Source organism: Bos indicus, chromosome 23 (genome assembly GCF_029378745.1).
Source record: "Bos indicus isolate NIAB-ARS_2022 breed Sahiwal x Tharparkar chromosome 23, NIAB-ARS_B.indTharparkar_mat_pri_1.0, whole genome shotgun sequence".
Classification (NCBI taxonomy): domain Eukaryota; kingdom Metazoa; phylum Chordata; class Mammalia; order Artiodactyla; family Bovidae; genus Bos; species Bos indicus.
The window spans coordinates 33,996,770-34,015,505 of NC_091782.1; the positions used below are offsets into that span (position 1 = coordinate 33,996,770).

Consider the following 18,736-nt stretch of genomic DNA (forward strand, 5'->3'; position numbering starts at 1 on the left):
GATATTCATTTTATCAGTGAGAACTTGAAAATGAAGTTAAAAATTAAGCGGCAAAGCCAACCTCAGGCTCTCTGCTCTGACAATGTACGGCTAAACCTGATTCAGTCTGCCTGCCATGTGACACATTATTTATCCTTGTGAAACTGTGGAATTATTTGAAAAGGAAGAAGGGATGAAAATGCCTTCTTTCTTAAAGGTAGCCTTATAGTCTAGGGCTTACAATACTGGTTTAATGGTGAAGGTAAGTGCATTTCTTCTTTTTGGGTTGGAAGATAATTACTAATCAGAGATCTGTTAAAGGGAGGGAACAGTTTGAGGGGAAGTCAGAGGAAAAACATTGTCAGCAGCATAAGGATCTCCCTCTGGGAATGGTTCCTGGTTTCAAAACGAAGAAGAGACTTTCTAAAAAAATGCAATTGATTCAATCAAGACCCTAGAGCAAGACTTGAGAGGCCACCAGTGCCAATGGACTCTGTGGACAATGGTCACTTCTCCAAGGATTCGTGAGTATTTCCTGCAACACCTTGATGAGTCAGACAGGCTTTGGCTGCAGAATAAAATACTGGATCAGAACTAACAAGGTATGGGGTTGGGGACTATGACTCATGGAGAAGACAATGGCAACCCACTCTAGTACTCTTGCCTGGAAAATCCCATGGACGGAGAAGCCTGGTAGGCGGCAGTCCATGGGGTTGCTAGGAGTCGAAACAACTTAGCAACTTCATTTTCACTTTTCACTTTCATGCACTGGAGAAGGAAATGGCAACCCACTCCAGTATTCTTGCCTGGAGAATCCCAGGGATGGGAGAGCCTGGTGGGCTGCCGTCTATGGGGTCGCATAGAGTCGGACATGACTGAAGTGACTTAGAGGCAGCAGCAACCGTGATTCATTAGCCTTTTCAGATTTCTGTATATAGTTGAAATTGTCTCTCAGAAACAGGAGAATATGAACAAAGTTGTGAATAAGGTTGAGGCAAAAAAACTTGTATACTTGTGGAGATCACCTGGTTTGTGGCCCTCATTGTGCAACTGAGGAAAGGTGTCCAGAGAGATTGTGGTTGGTACCTATCAGTTGGTACCTATGATGGGAAGTGAGGGGCAAAGACCCACAGAAGTGCCCTCTCCCAACCTGCCCAGGAAAATTCCCAATTCCATGGCATAGATGGACTCATACAGGCATAGCCTGTGGTCATTGCTTGGAGGAAAGGTGCTCAGGCACTCCTGTGTCATATTTTACAAGAGGAGCTGAGTTCCCTGTGGGCAGGGCCCCAGTTGCACCTTAATTTTGATATAACCCTGCCTTCTAAGATTACCCACTATTAGTGCTTGGTACACTTTTTTTATTCATGATTACACACATATGAATTAACAGCATGATGTAAAGGATCTACTGAAATAGATAGTTTTATTCCCAAACTGCCAACCTTTCAGAAAGGTAAACAAGTGATAAAAAGAGGTCTCAGTTTTACTAATATGGGAGAAATTGCTTGTTTGCATGTTCTCTGATGTTTGTAGCAAGGTATATCCCTTCCTCCTCCACCTTCTAGATTCTAGTCCAGAAGAACCCAGTTCTCAAAGGAAGCATTTAAGACCAATTTAGCACTCAATCAAAAACATTTTTGTAAAAGGATATTTCATTTACTATAAACCTGTATTTATTAATCTGAGAGGGCACAAGTGCCAGTCTTGTGACTGCTATTATTCCTGTTGTTAATAACATTTTGCAGTGTATAATATTTTACATTGAGAAGGCATGTCTCATTCTTCTGTTTTCATTCTCAACAGTTCAATGAAGTGACATTATCCCCATTTTTCCTATGAAACAGTGAAAATTCTGGGATCTTATAAAATCTGCTCTGGTTTACTCAAGACTAAATGACAGAGAAAAACTTGGTCCTTGGATACCCTTTGAACTGCAGGTTACTGCTCTTTCAACTACATGTAACATTTACTCTGAGTAAACTAGGGGACTCGGCTAATAGAGATGATGCAAGACAGGTTCAATGTTAAGGGAAATCTAATGGCAATAGAAACAAAATGATAACAAAATAGTGAGTTCTAGACTACTAATAAAAGAAGAAAAAAATCTTATCTTTTGCTGATGCCTAAATCATCTGTCTATATTATTAATTTTATACCAGATACAACTCTGTTTTGTGTTATGAAGTTATTTTTAAAGTATAGAATTTTCCTTTAACTTAATTCAATTTTTCTATGTCTATTTGCAACTTTTAATAGTAGGAGTCACTATTTCTTAGAAATGTCACTTGTAAGTAGAAACACCCTTGACAATGTTTATGATTAGGCTAAAAAATCATTCCACTGTCTTTCAGTGATATCGGTTATGCCAGTTCACAGATTCCATACTTTTATATGCTTCTGTGGTTATTTTAGAAAAATAGGTTCCATTACTATGTCACAGAAGGATCCTCGTTTAGAATGGTTTGGGATGTCTGCCTGATTTCTGTATTTGTCTCATACTAGGAAGCAGGGAAATTAACAACAGAAGTTAACTGTTGAGGCAAAATTTAGAATAGCATTTGAAACCATGAAAGCTAAGGTAGGGAGGGCAGCAGATGGAAGGGAAGGACAACTGAAGTCATAGGTTTGTGTTGTAATTTTACTAACCAAAAAAACAAGAAAGAGGAGTCTTCTTTATTTCTTTAAATATTCGAAGCTCAACCTGAAAGTATTTCCATCAGCAAATTTCCTTCTGGAATAAATGATTAAAACTTAATTTAAAATCATAGACAAGCAAGAAGGATATACTGTAGAGCACAGGGAATTACAGCCATTATCTTGTAATAACCTAGAATGGAGGATAATCTGCAAAAGTACTGAATCCCTATGTTATACACATGAAACTATTATAATGTTGTAAATCAACTATATTTCAATTTTAAAAACAACTTAAAATTATATAAATTTCTGTCTAGAATACCTTACAATGAAACTACCCTATTGCGTTTTAAACTTGTGCTTAAAATGTGAACATAAAGAGAAGTTGTATTAGCAGGCATAAAAAAGCAGCAGTCTGGGCATCAGGAAACCTGGTACTGGCTCAGTAAACTCTGTGACTTGAAGCAATTTTTCAAACTTTCTATACATCAGTCTTCTTATTAAAAATAAATAAACATTTGGGTTAGAGACTATTTGAATCTCTTTCAGCTCTAGAGTTCTATGTTTGTAAGACTGGTTGGAGTGGTTGATGAGAAAACTTTGAGTATAATATTTGTAGCTGCACATACAGTTAAAAAGTTGCCTTCAGCCAAGTCTTGGACTCTTACATAACAAGAGAGATCAAATAGAAAATAGTCCAAACTCCAGGTCAATCAGGTGGCCACTCCAGTTTCTTCAGTTGGGATCTGAGTGTTGAGTCCTTAACTGAATTCTTGATGTCATCCAGATGTTAGTAGAACTGGATTGGAAAGCCTTCCAAAACAGAGCAAAAGCCAACATATTTCCTGGTGCCGATGTTCTCTTGTTAGCAACTGGCCATCTATTTTGTCTCTTATAATAGAAAAAGAAAATTTTAAAACTTAAATGGAGTGATCCTGTTCTCAGAACTTTAGAGACATTTAGCAAGCAGAAAACTATCTTGACTATGCTGTATGAAGCCTCATCATTGTTCTTTCAAAGACACCTTAGCTTTTTCAGAGGGTAAAATAAGTAACTACTAATTGTTTATAATCAAATCCCTTATAATTATACAGTGGAAAAGACAAATAGATTCAAGGAATTAAATGTGATAGAGTGCCTGAAAAACTATGGACAGAAGTTCGTGACATTGTACAGGAGGCAATGATCAAGACCATCTCCAAGAAAAAGAAATTCAAAAAGGCAAAATGGTTGTCTGAGGAGGCCTTACAAATAGCTGTGAAAAGGAGAGAAGCAAAAGGCAAAGAAGAAAAGGAAAAATATACCCATCTGAATGTAGAGTTCCAAAGAAGAGCAAGGAGAGATAAGAAAGCCTTCCTCAGTGATCAATTCAAAGAAATAGAGGAAAACAATAGAATTGGAAAGGCTAGAGATTCTACAAGAAAATTAGAGATACCAAGGGAATATTTCATGCAAAGATGGGCACAATAAAGGACAGAAACAGTACAGGCCTAACAGAGCAGAAGATATTAAGAAGAGGTGACAAGAATACACAGAAGAACTATACAAAAAAGATCTTCATGATCCAGATAACCATTATTGTGTGATCACTCACCTAGAGCCAGACATCCTGGAATGTGAAGTCAAGTAGCCTTAGGAAGCATCACTACAAACAAAGCTAGTGGAGGTGATGGAAGCCCAGTTGAGCTCTTTCAAGTCCTAAAAGATGATGTTGTGAAAGTGCTGCACTCAATATGCCAGCAAATTTGGAAAACTCAGCAGTGACCACAGGACTGGAAAAGGTCAGTTTTCATTCCAATCCCAGAGAAAGGCAATGCCAAAGAATCCTCAAACTACCGCACAATTGTACTTATCTCACATGCTAGTAAAGTAATGCTCAAAATTCTCCAAGCCAGGCTTCAACAATACGTGAACTGTGAACTTCCAGATGTTCAAGCTGGTTTTAGAAAAGGCAGAGGAACCAGAGATCAAATTGCCAACATCCATTGGATCATTGAAAAAGCAAGAGAGTTCCATTAAAACATCTACTTCTGCTTTATTGACTACACCAAAGTCCTTGACTATGTGGATCACAATAAACTGGAACATTCTTAAAGAGATGGGAATACCACACCACTTTACCTGCCTCCTGAGAAATCTGTATGCAGGTCAGGAAGCAACAGTTAGAACCAGATATGGAGCAATGGACTGGTTCCGAATTGGGAAAGGAGTACGTCAAGGCTGTATACTGTCACCCTGTTTATTTAACTTTTATGCAGAGTACATCGTGCGAAATGCCGGGCTGGGTGAAGCGCAAGCTGGAATTAAGATTGCCAGAAGAAATATCAGTAACCTCAGATATGCAGATGACACCACCCTTATGGCAGAAAACAAAGAGGAATTAAAGAGCCTCTTGATGAAAGTGAAAGAGGAGAGTGAAAAAGCTGGCTTTAAACTCAACATTCAAAAAAATAAGATCATGGCATCACTTCATCTCATCACTTCATGGCAAATAGATGGGGAAACAGTGAAAACAGTGACAGACTTTATTTTTTGTGGCTCAAAATCACTGCAGATGGTGACTGCAGCCATGAAATTAAAAGATGCTTGCTCCTTGAAAGAAAGGCTATGACCAACCTAGACAGCATATCAAAAAGCAGAGACATTACTTGGCCAACAAATGTCCAGCTAGTCAGAGCTATGGTTTTTCTAGTAGTCATGTATGGATGTGAGAGTTGCACTATAGAGAAAGCTAAGTGCTGAAGAATTGCTGCTTTTGAACTGTTATGTTGGAGAAGACTCTTGAGAGTCCCTTGGACTGCAAGGAGATCCAACAAGTTCATTCTAAAAAAATCAGTCCTGAATATTCATTGGAAGGACTGATGCTGAGGCTGAAACTCCAATACTTTGGCCACCTGATTCAAAGAACTGACTCCTTGGAAAAGACCCTAATGCTGGGAAAGATTGAAGGCAGGAGGAGAAGGGGACAACAGAGGATGAGATGGTTGAATGGCCTCACCAACTCAATGGACATGAGTTTGAGCAAGCTCCAGGAGTTGGTGATGGACAGGGAGGCCTGGTGTACTGAAGTCCATGGGGTCGCAAAGAGTCAGACACAACTGAACTGAACTGAACTGTTTGAAAAACCACTTGGTAAATATGGAAAATCATAACGTGACCATGGTGTGTTCTGTAACCCTGAAAAGGCCATTGCTGTCACGTGTGTAAATCTGTTTCTCTCTCTTTGGGTGCGCATGTATCAACATAGGCATACTGCCTGCTTTGTACACTAGAGTACAGGCATTTCCTTAATGTTATGCAATATGTTCAAAGATATTTTTAAGTAAAGTCCAGGGCAAGAATCTATTAAAGTTGATTCGTTAAACTCTTACAGTTAGGTTAATTTGTCTCCAATATTATGCTGTAATAACTAATACTACAAATAATGTTTTTGGACAAAATTATTCATCTGTCTCTTTTATTATCATTTTTCATCCTATGGGCATAGATTATGAATGTTCACAAAGAATGCAAAGTTTTGAATGATGCAATGTAAGTATGATACATGTGTTTGTGAGGTCATGGATGCTTCAGTTTAGGAAAGGCTGCAAAACTGATAAAGTTCCTAGAATAAGGATTGTATGGAAAAGAAATAAATGTATGAATCCTTGATCCCTGAAGATCAGTGTATAAATATCAAATTAAATGTGTCCAATTTGAAGTCATGAATTCTCTTTGACTCTCAAATAGCTGAATTTATTTGTAATTGTAGTAGAAAGCCCTCATTCAATATGATTTTACAGGTGATTTGAAGAACTTTTCAGCCCAGCAAAGTGTCCCAACTATGTTACCAAAGACAAGAATAAGCATTTTAAGGTGTTACATATTACAGTAATGTATATCTGTTACACAATGTCATTCTTCATGTTCAAAGAAGACACCATTGAGTGAATGTTGTTCTGTTTTTACAGAAAGAACAGAAACATGGTCAGTTGGAAGTTTCCTCCTCCAGCTCTTAGTTTAAATTTGCTTTCATGTCTTCTGACCTGCCTCAAGCCATAATACTTCTTACCTTTGCATGGTTCTCTGTGGTTTGCAATTTTCTCATTCAATTCTTGCAGCACCACTCAGAAATCAGACTTATTTTTATTGGACAGGAAATGGCTAGTTAGATAATTTAAATGACTAGTTCTAAATCATTTAGCTGGAACTCACAGTCAGATTTTCTTATAAAAATCAAGTCCTCTGTAAGCATGACAATAAGGAAGTGTACTGCAAAATGTAAATCATACAGCTGTGTTGGATCACAATTTTCATTGATGCTGGGAAAAGACAGCATTAACATGAAAAAATTGTTTGTGTGTCTTGTTTTGGATTGTTGTTCTTCCCCATAGATAAAAGCCTGTCGTGGTAAAAGAGATTCAGGGCAGAGGGAATCTCCACCACAAAGTGTGGTACCATTTCCCAGAGGAGCCAAATGGATGAGAAGCCTTCCACCAGGAAAAGTAAAGCCACATCTCTCATTCTCAGCCTACTTATGGAAGAGTAGAAGCTTATTTCCAGTGCTCTTTATACAACCTTGCTCTCCTTTCTCCTCCTTTTTCCATCAAGCCTCCTCACTGTGAAGACTGTCTCAGTGTAATATTGGACCAGCTCCAGCCTCTCATCCTGTTACTTACTGCTTTTTCCTTAGGGAGCACTGAGTTATCTATGAGAAATTAGGTCAAATGATCAATAAATCCTTGGACATAAGGAATGAAATGAATCCTGGAAAGGTCATTTTAAACAAACCCACTCACCCATGTATGAATTCCTGCTATAACATACTTGCCCAGGAGTTATTTCCTCTGAGTGTGGAAACTTCCATTAATAGGGAAATAATTCTTTTGCAGGCAACCCATCCTATCCATGAGCCTATTTGGCCATTAAAAATGCTTTCTTCCAGTACATTTTATGTGTTTCTTCACAAGTTCTCTTTCTATTTCTCTTTAGTCCCAGTTGCCCAAGTATGCAGAGAAAAATTTTAGTCTTTCATTCACATGGAAACCCTTTCAATATTGGCCCATTGTTCCACTATGTGGAGACGTTAAAACTGTGTTGCTCTTCTAATAGGACAACTTGTCTGGTAGCATATCACCTACAAACAGTAAAAATGGTTCCCCATATTAGCTTTTTTAAAGCTGAGTATATGTGAAGGAAGAGTTTAGTGACATACATCAAAAATATTTCCAAGTGAAAATTACACTGAGGAGTTAGTGGATGTGCTCATTTATGCACTATCTCTCAGGTATTTTAAAAGAGAACCCTTGGGTATATGATTTGCTTAATTCAAAGCATCTCTCTATGTATAAACTTTCAAACTTTATGGTAAATGAATATGCGAAATGGATGAGACCCCAGACTTGAGGCTGGGAGACTCAGGTTCTGTGACTGACTCTTCCTTATCTTCCCCATTCACTTTATTTTGAAACACTGTGACATAAATACCTTCATTTAGTTTGTCCTATATCTTCATGTGCTACCCACACCTCTGAAAAAGGCCTTACTTGATTGTAAGAATCCTCTGAAAAAGGATCTTCTTGACTGTAAGACCTCTGATTTATTACCTTGAAATAAACTAAAGATCATGCCAAAGGAGGGTTATAGCCATGGTTATTTGAGTGAGAAAAAATGGTGAGACTGCATAATATCATCTGAAGTTTTCTCAGATTTAGCAGTGGGAAAAGTGGAAAAAGGCACTCACTGCAGATATTTGTGTTATTCTCTAGGTCCTGAATTCTGTTCGTTACGCTATGGACTGGCTCTCATCATGCACTTCTCAAACTTCACCATGATAACCCAGCGTGTGAGTCTGAGCATTGCAATCATTGCCATGGTGAATAGAACTCAGCAGCCTGGTTTATTCAATACCTCCACAGAAAGACCTCTTGCATTCACCTTCAATCACTCCAACAGATCCATCAAGGAATTTAATACAGCAGAAGTAAGTATAATAGAGAACAAGGCTCTTTGTTGAGAGGGAAAACCCAGTTTGAAAAGAGGACTTGGATCTTGATTCTGTGGTGTACAGAATATGAATTATCAATAACAAACTAAAAACATCTGGAATTATTTTTCTCTGAGATATTGCTTACCTCTGTGATTAGTCTTTCACTGAGATTATTATGATTACAAGGTTGGGGGTGTGACTATTGGAAAAAGTTGTGGATGCTTCTAGAAAGGAACAGATTACTGGATATCTTCAATGAAAAACTATGCACTGTCTCAGTACATCTTTCTGCCTGATTTTTAGCAGTTCTCTGTACCTTTTATTATCCTTGAGCCATTTTACAACTCTAAGTTCTATATATTAACAGTAATAAAATGATTCTTGCCCATAGCTCTGAAAATGAATTTTGTGTTGTGGAAAATCAATTGATACTCTCCTCCACTTCCCCTTCAGTCGAATAAGTCAGTTTTGCCATATATTTAACATCTATTTCAGCATTACTTCCTGCTTATAAGTATGTGGTTCCTTGAATTCTCCTTTGGACCAGTTGTATCATCCTACCAATTCCTCATTAGCCAGTGAGTTAAATAAAATATCACCTGTTACTCTTATATTTCTATGAGAATAATCATTATACCCCATTTAAATGTTTCCCTTTAAACTATCATTTACTGTACATTTCTAAATGTACAGTAAAATCATCCTCTAATTTTATGATTTTGTTACCTTGGAGCCAGTTTATTTATAATGACCTCTCTGCCTCGAATCTTTCTTCCATTATTCGTTCTACACATTCACACTCCTGTGCATAAGAATCCAGGATACCTTCAAGTTGCCAACTCCTCTCTTGAAATGCTGCACTTCTCCAGAACCTGGCCCGCTTCTCAGCACACTCATATCTGCTGTCAGTGGCTCAGGAACAGTCTTTGCTTTGAGCAAGTCAGAGTCCCGGTTAGTTTCTAATCATTGTGTATCATTCCAAATGCTACAAGTCCACTTTTGCTGTATTTCTTCAGTGACGATGAGTTTTCCTATTTCTCTTTATACAAATCATAGTCATTCTACAAAGAATGGTTCAAGTACTTCTTCCTTCCTGGGACCTTCCCAAATTGTTCTTCCCTCTTCTCAAAGTCCCTATTTTACTGCTGTTGATCCTCACGCTTGAATTCGGACATGAATCATGTATCTTGCTTTATTTATAGTTATTTTATATTTTGTATTTTATGTTTTGGGGCTCTTCAATTTATACCATGGTGCCATGTATCTAGTGGCTACCAAAAATTATTTATTGGGTTATATCAGAAGAGAAATGTGGTCTTATTAATGTGTAATATGTGTTTTAGGAAGTCAGTTCTGCTAGGATAGACCATGATTCTTAAATTTTATTTTAGGGGCTGATTTTGATAAGCATTCAGTAAAGATGTATTTTGAATTTTTTTGAAATGAGAATCAGCATGTCACCCAAATTATTTACTAGAATCAAAATAGTTAAAAGGAGATCTTTCACTATATTTCATTTACATCTTCCTATCAACTACCTATATAATCATTTCTTTATCACTTTTCCTCTTCATTTACTCTATTTTGTCTCCATCTAAGAGAATCAACTTAGGAATATAATGGGTTGTTTGGAAAAGTTGGAATATTTAAGTTTAGTAAAAAATGGAGAAAAACCAAAATTAATATTATATAGGAGGGCCAGAATCCAGGTGGCATAGTGGTAAAGAATCTGCCTGCCAATGCAGAAGGCACAGGAGACATATATTTGATCCCTGGGTCAGGAAGATCCCCTGGAGTAGAAAATGGCACCTGCTCCAGTACTCTTGCCCGAGAAATCCCATGGACAAAGGAGACTGGCAGGCTACAGTCCATGGAGTTACAAAGAGTCAGACACAACTGAGCACAAGCAGCTCTGGCTATAAATTAGATTTTTTTATAAAATAAATTCTTAGTAAAGAATTTTCCTTCCTCCCTCCCCCCATCCTGCCCGACCCCAGGTCTCTGTATATGAATGGAGTCCAGAAACTCAGGGTATCATCTTTAGCTCCATCAACTACGGGATAATACTAACTCTGATCCCAAGCGGCTATTTAGCAGGGATATTTGGAGCAAAACAGATGCTTGGTGCTGGTTTGCTGATCTCCTCCCTTCTCACCCTCTTTACACCACTGACTGCTGACTTTGGAGTGATTCTGGTTATTGTGATTCGGACAGTCCAGGGCATGGCTCAGGTAACCAGTTACTTTCTCATTCTGTGTGGGATGCAGGTTCCTAAATTCTACTGCAGATCGAGTCTTACTAATTGTCATTTCAGGGTATGGCATGGACAGGTCAATTTACAATTTGGGCAAAATGGGCTCCCCCACTTGAACGAAGCAAGCTCACCAGCATTGCGGGATCAGGTAAGGATGAATGTATGGATCACAACTTTCTAATCTGCTTCACCCTACCACATCTTTCTTTCTATGCCTAGGTTGGTTCGGGGGACAGGGAGAAAAGTGCTTTATAAAAAAATTCAACAATGTAAGACAGTCACACAACAAATAAGATAAATATACCTGTGCTGTAAAGTCACTAAGACTTCAGACAGAAAAGACCATTGTGAGCATTGTGAGGGCAGTCAGAAAAGCATTGTAGGGAAAAGTTTAGAACTTTAAGAGTTTGCGTAAGTGGAAAAAATCAAGTAAACTGTATAAACACCATGTTAGCAAAGATATAAAATGAGAATTAAGACTATCAGTGGTAAAGAGAGAAATCAGGCTTGAAAGTAAAGTTTAAAGAGTGCAGTTTTCTGAGCTCTTTACTCTTCTAAGCTAATAGTCACAACAACCCTGTGATGACTATTTTAAACTCTCATTTTACACAGGAGGGAATTAAAGTATGCAAAGATAAACTAAATTGCCCAGAGGCAAATAGCCAGCAGGTGGTAGAAGTGAGGTTTAAGCCCTGGCAGTTTGGTCCCAGAGTGCACACTCTGGGTCACCACACTGCAGTGCCCTTCTGAGTGTATAATCATACTAAGGACTAACTTCATCCTTGCTCTTTGCCTTATACTTGAAGAACAGAACTGAGGCTCATAAAGCCTCTCAGCCCTGGTCCAATGAGTGGCTGCATCCTGCAGATTTTTACTACAAAAACAACCCTCCTGTATTCTGGCTCCTTCCAGTGTAGTTATCATCTCTTCTAACTGTGAATATTCCCAGTTGGTCTTTCTCCTCTTTGCTTCCTTCAAACCTCCCTTTCCATCAAGCCAAGTTATCTCCTTAAATCATAGGTGGGGCATTTTTGCTAATTTGCCTGGGAGTCTTCAATGTATTCCTCCATCTTACAGATAAAAATGTTATAACACGGATATAAAGTGCTGTGGTTCATGGAGTCGCAAAGAGTCGAACACGACTGAGCGACTGAACTGAACTGAAAGATGCTTTACCGTATGGTCTCCTCCTGCCTTCCCACTTAATATTCCTCTGTAAGCAAGGCTCAGGTCACACTACATGCTAAGTGCACTTAAAGTCTCTCTTTTTCTACAAAAATTCCATCCACCCTACACCTTAGGGTGTGTAAACAATTTGTTGATTTTATCATCAATTTTAATTTTCTCCTGTCTCATTTCTCCATATACTTTCATAGAAAATTATAGTTTTACTATCATATTTATATTTCACATTTTTCCCCAAAATTTCATATTGGGACCCATTGAAGGGGTTATAAAATCAATGTAGTAGGTCAAAACAAGTGTTTTAAAATAAAAATGAATAGAATAAAGTAGAAAATTTTGAAGTGAATTTCACACGATAAGGCTTGGTATTGATTCATGAAACTTCTGTTTGAAGTGTGTGTGTTTGTATTTGTGTATATGCTGTGTTGCCATGCAAAATACATTTCTTATTGTGAGTCTCTGAAAAATATGTTCAGTCTCAAAGGTCTACAGTGTATTATACTTTAATAGTGAATTTTGTTCATATTCACTGGGCTGAAATCTCCTTAAGGTTAAGGACTTCATCTTATTAGTTTTTGTAAGACTTTCCTTTTCTGTTGCCAATCTCACATTGCCCCTGCCAGAATGTAACTCTAATTATAAAGAAATATTGTGGGCTATGTTTACAGAGAGTTTCTATGACAAATGGGATTTGGATTTGGTCATGTTGGTGTTAAAGGAGCCATTGAAGCGTCAGGTGGCATATCACTATAATTTATTAATTCTAATTATTTTCCATGACTTTACTGGGGGAGATCTGTGAGCTGGAATAAAGTCTCTCATTACCCAGTAATTCTAAATTTGCCACATCAGTGTTGGGATAACATCTAGGGAAGTCATTCAACCATTGCTATTTTCCTCATTTTTTTTTTTTTTTTAATTCCTCTTCTCTTCAGGGGCAGCATTTGGGTCCTTCATCATTCTCTGTGTGGGGGGACTAATCTCCCAGGCCTTGGGCTGGCCTTTTATCTTCTACATTTTTGGTGAGTCACTTTCTCTTAAATCCTAACATTTCCACTTCCCAGGCATTTGTTCTCATGCTTACATCACCCATGACCCATATTCATCCCATTTGAGAGAAAATGCATCTTTATGGTGCTGACTTCTGAGAAATCAAGAGTGCAACCTTACACACTCACCTCAGGCTTCTTAGAATCTCTGCCACCACATCTGAAATGCCACATTTAATTGCCACATGTGGTTAAGATGTCAAAGCTGGTAAAGCACATTTTCAATTTGTCTTCATATTTTCCTATAATTATTTCTGCCAAGGTACCCTTAACCTATTCTCTACCAGAATAGAGAATATTCTCTACCTATTCTCTTGCAAAGTTCGAATTAAATGTCCCCTTCCATATGGGGATTTCCAAGTCTTATCCCATCAGATTAAGCCTTTCTGTCCTCTGTGATGGTTACTGATAATTTCTTTTCTAGGCTGTGTTGGCATGTAATTATTTATGTCCCCTTTTTCCTCTCCACTAGTCTGTGAGATGATTGAGGCAAGAAATCTATTCCATAATTTTTTCATCACTTTGGTACTATCACAATGCCTAACCTATAGCTTTACAAATAAAATAATGGATAAATCCAGTAATTAGAGGGAATTTAAAGAACATTAATCCACAGAGTCTTTAAAATAGAATCTTTTCAAGTGACAAATCTCAGAAATGAGACAAGTTTCTATCTTTTTGTTTTAACTAATTGGTATCATTCAATATGGTTCTAGCTAGTATGACTTTGTCATTAATGATGCTACTCCCAAGTCAATTTTGGTCCACACATGTTAGTCAGGTACTGTTAAGAAATATTTTTCTGAAAATCCATAATGGATATATCATTTGAATATGATAACACTATCTTTTGCAAATGTGTTGGAAATTTTTCCTTGCCACACCAATTTTATGCATCCATTGGAGTCTGAAGAGTAATTAATCAGCTATGCAAAGGTATGTCATGCTCCTGCTTTCTCCAGAGGGCTCTGACATTGTGAAATGACATTCTACATTTAGTCAAAAGGAGATTTGTAGATAGGTTGAAATGGAAAATGGTAAAATTTAGGTCCTTATGGTGAAATAACCATGAATTAACAAGTGTGTTTTGGGGGGAGATATGCTGCTTCAGAGGAAACTCTCTTCCCCCAGCTCACAAATCTACCTGAAAACTAACTGGGTCCTGGCTTCCCAGGTAGCATTGGCTGTGTCTGCTGTCTCCTGTGGTTCACAGTGATTTACGATGACCCCTTGCATCACCCATGCATAAGCATCAGGGAAAAGGAACACATCGTGTCTTCACTGGCTCAACAGGTACCGTGCAACCCTTCACTTGTGGACCACACACCTACCTCCAGGGTAGGGTGTGGGGCTCTCAGGAGAGGCACCCTCTGACCTGTCCTAATACCCATGTTGATAAGATGTTTCCTTTCAGTCCAGTTCTCCTAGACGATCTGTCCCCATAAAGTCTATGGTGAGATGCCTACCACTTTGGGCCATTTTCATGGGGTTTTTCAGCCATTTCTGGTTATGCACCATAATCATAACATACCTACCAACGTATATCAGTTCTGTGCTCCATGTCAACATCAGAGACGTGAGTATGCTTCCTGTACTTTTATGAACATATTAATGCTAAGAGGAGAAATAGTTCTCTGCCACCTACTACATTTTGGCTTTGCATATAATCACTCTTTTAACCCTCACAATGATTGAGAGGTTTTGTAATGATTCCCATTGCATAGGTGTATAAATGAGGACACGTAGAGGGAGAAGACTTCCCTGGATTACACAATTACTCAGTGATTGAGCTACTGCAGTATCTGTGTTTTTAACCACTATGAAACGTTGCCATGCTAGCTGATGCTTCAATTTCCTTTAGAAATGAATTGTGCTCTCTCTGGAGACCAGTATAATGCAAGTGCTGGCCGTCTTACCTGAGACAGTGTTCTTCTTATAGAAAATGATGCCAATTTCTTTAAAACAACTCAGAGTATCAGGAGGGTGGGCTAATGGTTGGTCTGTGTCACTAATAAAATCTGGTGCCATATGTACCCTTATAACTACTCACTCTATACATTTCCCTCCTTCAGAGTGGGGTTCTGTCCTCCCTGCCTTTTATTGCTGCTGCGAGTTGTACAATTCTTGGAGGTCAGTTGGCAGATTTCCTCCTGTCCAGGAATCTTCTTAGATTAATCACTGTCCGAAAACTCTTTTCATCCTTAGGTAAGTCTAGGCAAAACTCACTTAACAAATCCCTTTTCCACACATGGTCAGAGGTTCCTGACAGTGTGTCCCCATTGCCCAGGGCTCCTCCTTCCATCACTATGTGCTGTGGCCCTCCCTTTTGTGGCTTCCAGTTACACAACAACCATTATTTTGCTGATACTTATTCCTGGGACCAGTAACCTGTGTGACTCTGGATTCATCATCAACACCTTAGATGTTGCCCCCCGGTAAGATCATTACCTGTTTGTCCCCTTCCCCAGGCCTTTCTGGAGGTTTAGACTCAGTCTTTTTGTAACCCCTTCTTGTTTTTGACATGCACAAATTGATGGCAGAGTACTAACAAATAGCCAGATATGTCAGTATGTGGCCATGACTTAAGGCATTTTTAGAGCAATGGTGCCCAATCTTGGCTGATAACATTTAGGTGAAAAACTTCCCTAGATTCCCTACTTGAGACTGGACTGTGTGTTCTAGGAAAGGACCCATGCATATGTGTTTTGGAAAAGCTTCCATAGTGCTGATGATATTAGCTACCATATATATATATATATATATATATATATGCTTGCCATGAGCCAAACCCTATTTAAAGGACTTCTTACACATCAACCCCCCCTGATAGCTCAGTTGGTAAAGAATCTGCCTGCAGTGCAGGAGACCCCTGTTCAATTCCTGGATTGAGGGAAGATCTGCTGGAGAAGGGATAGGCTACTCACTCTAGTATTCTTGGATTTCCCTTGTGGCTCAGCTGGTAAAGAATCCATCCAAAATGTGGGAGACTTGTGTTCGATCCCTGGGTTGCGAAGATACCCTGGAGAAGGGAAAGGCTACCCACTCCAGTATTCTGGCCTGGAGAATTCCATGGACTGTGTAGTCCATGGGGTTACGAAGACTCTGACACGACTGAGTGACTTTCACTTTCACTCTCATACATCAACACATCTGATCTGCACAATTACATGCCTTATTGGTATCTTCACTTTATAAGAGATAGATGATAGAGGCACAAGAAAGTTAAGTGACATGCCTGAGGTCATGCAAAGGCAGTCAGGATTTGGACCCAAGCCATCTCTCCAGAGTCTGTTGTCTTGTCCCCTGCTCTAACTGCCTGCTATACTAAGATACTGGGGTGGGAACCTGGGCTTCCAGGAGACAGAACTGCTTCCTAGCTGTTGAGCTGCTGCTGTGGCTTCCCAGATGGTGCAGTGGTGAAGAATTCGCATGCCAATGCAGGAGACACAGGAGACTCGGGTTCAATCGCTGGGTTGGGAAGATCCCCTGGAGTAGGAAATGGCAACCCACTGTAGTATTCTTGCCTGGGAAATCCCATGGACAGAGGAGCCGGGTGGGCTACAGTCCATGGGGTCCCAAAGAGTCAGATGTTGAGTTGATAGATAAGTGACTTCAGGATTTGCAAACTGATATTGCCTGAGCTGTGTTGAAGTGAACAAAAAATTTGCAGTAGTCTAAATGACTTTGCTATTAGAGCTGAACGGCATTAGTGTTGAGTTACTGAAAAGATGTAGGCAGCTTTCTATATAAAATCATCTATAAAATCATCTCTCCACAGATATGCAAGTTTCCTCATGGGAATCTCAAGGGGATTTGGGCTCATTGCAGGAATCATCTCTTCCACTGCCACCGGATTCCTTATCAGTCAGGTTGGGCCAGTTTATTGAACATCTGCAAGTGGCAGGTATCGTTTTAGGCACTGGGGATTCACAACTGGGCCCCTGTTCTCAAGGACTATGTGATCTGATGGGGAAAATCAACATCAATATCAGCACAATTGTTCTGTTTGTAGGGGACTCTAAGTCAGACACTGGTAAGTCAGATTTCCCAGGGAAAGAGACGTATAAGCTGAATTTCTAAAAAAAATGAATAGCTGTTAGATTGATAAAAATGAGCAGTTCGGGCAGAGAAAATAACACATGTGACTTCCTAGAGGAAAAAAAGAATGAAACAGCTCTTATGACTAGAATGAATGATACATGTCAAGGATAATAGATGAAGTCACAGGAGCAAAAGGGGAAAGTTACGAAAAGTCTGTTCATGTTAATCCCAATTTCTAAAAAAATTATGAAACGGAAACACAAAGGGTCCCAAGACCAACTTAAAGAGAGTTTAAATCATGGGTTAAACAAATGGCTGTGAGACAAAGCAGGGAGGATGGCCCATGAGGCTTGCTCAGTACCAAGTGTGGGCTGGTAGGGAAGATGGAAAGGCAGAACCAGGCTGGGATGGCAGGATAGGCATGAGTCAACTTACCAAAAACAAAAACAAAAAAATCATTTTAATACATCTCTAGGTGACCTATTTTCAGGTTACTTTTTTACCAAATTGCTAGGAATCCACTGTGACTATAATGTCAGAAATAAACTATGACTTACAAGGGTTTCAAGAGGAGACTCATACAGTCAGACCAAATATGACTCACATCATATTGAGGTGTCCATTCAGGGGGTTATTGCAGTTGATGTCAACAGCCAAAAACAGAAGAGTGATGATCTCCAAGCTGTTATTTTAGACATAATTTAAATGAGTAATACAATATTTTCAAGACTCTAGATCCAGATTTCTAGAAAAATATTAGTATAGGTTGATTTGGGGGGGCTTGAAGAAAAATTATTTCAAGTCAGAACCCAGTGTGCTTTTTAGCATCCTCTTGTTTCCAACAGTTTCACCAAACTTCCTTTGAGAATTCAAGGTGTTAAGTGGTTATTGCATATCATTCCCTAGATTCTTATGATCAGTGTTGCAATATACAAAATGGAGGCTTTCTAGAACTGATGGAGAAACAACTCTGAGGCTGATAATTCTGATTTTTGGTGGTGTTTTTTGTTTTTTGTTTTTTGTTTTTTTTTTGCCTCCAGGATTCTGTGTCTGGTTGGAGGAATGTATTTTTCCTAGCTGCTGCTGTCAACATGTTTGGCCTGGTTTTTTACCTCACATTTGGACAAGCAGAAATCCAGCACTGGGCCAAAGAAAGGACTCTCACCCGTCTCTGAGGATATAGTTGCAAACTTAAATGTAGTACTTTGCATTAACTTTTCAACATTTTTTTACTTATTGTTATTCTTGGCCACAGACTTAGCAGTTCTCAATTTTGGTTGCATGTTCAATTTCCCTGGGGAGTCTCTAAAACATCCAGGTGAATGGGATCTACTCCAGAGATTCTGAATGAATTGGTCTGGGGTAGAGCCCAGATATCACTAGTTTTTACTTCCCAGTATTTGTAACACACACCCAGGGTTTACAACTGCTGGGAAAACCTGAAACATCAATCTTGTTGCCTTTGAATTTTCCTTTTTGGAAAGAACTAGAAAAATAAAAATCTGTGAGAAAATAATCACTGATGAGTACCTTCATGGGGGTTATTATAGGTGCAGAAAATATCTACTATATCCATGCTGCTGCTACTGCTAAGTTGCTTCAGTCGTGTCCGACTCTGTG

The 18,736-nt window shown here is 38.9% G+C and overlaps 1 protein-coding gene across 10 annotated transcripts; it reads left to right on the plus strand.

The window, feature by feature from the left end:
- The first annotated feature begins 28 nt into the window (after positions 1-28).
- On the plus strand, positions 29-18,632 carry SLC17A2 (solute carrier family 17 member 2). Of its 10 annotated transcripts, none has more exons than XM_070777597.1 (12): positions 43-241; positions 431-503; positions 8,367-8,581; positions 10,585-10,818; positions 10,902-10,989; positions 12,962-13,048; positions 14,250-14,368; positions 14,490-14,651; positions 15,148-15,280; positions 15,363-15,510; positions 16,854-16,979; positions 18,157-18,293. In XM_070777597.1, the coding sequence occupies exons 1-11, from the start codon at positions 233-235 to the stop codon at positions 16,960-16,962; spliced, it is 1,377 nt and encodes a 458-aa protein (XP_070633698.1). In that variant the 5' UTR covers positions 43-232; the 3' UTR covers positions 16,963-16,979; positions 18,157-18,293. The 10 variants fall into 10 exon arrangements, with proteins under 10 accessions (XP_070633701.1, XP_070633702.1, XP_070633698.1 ...); XM_070777593.1 differs by having other exon boundaries at positions 46-241; positions 16,854-16,944; positions 18,157-18,632; XM_070777595.1 differs by adding an exon at positions 6,993-7,103 and having other exon boundaries at positions 56-581; positions 16,854-16,944; positions 18,157-18,632.
- Positions 18,633-18,736: the final 104 nt, after the last annotated feature.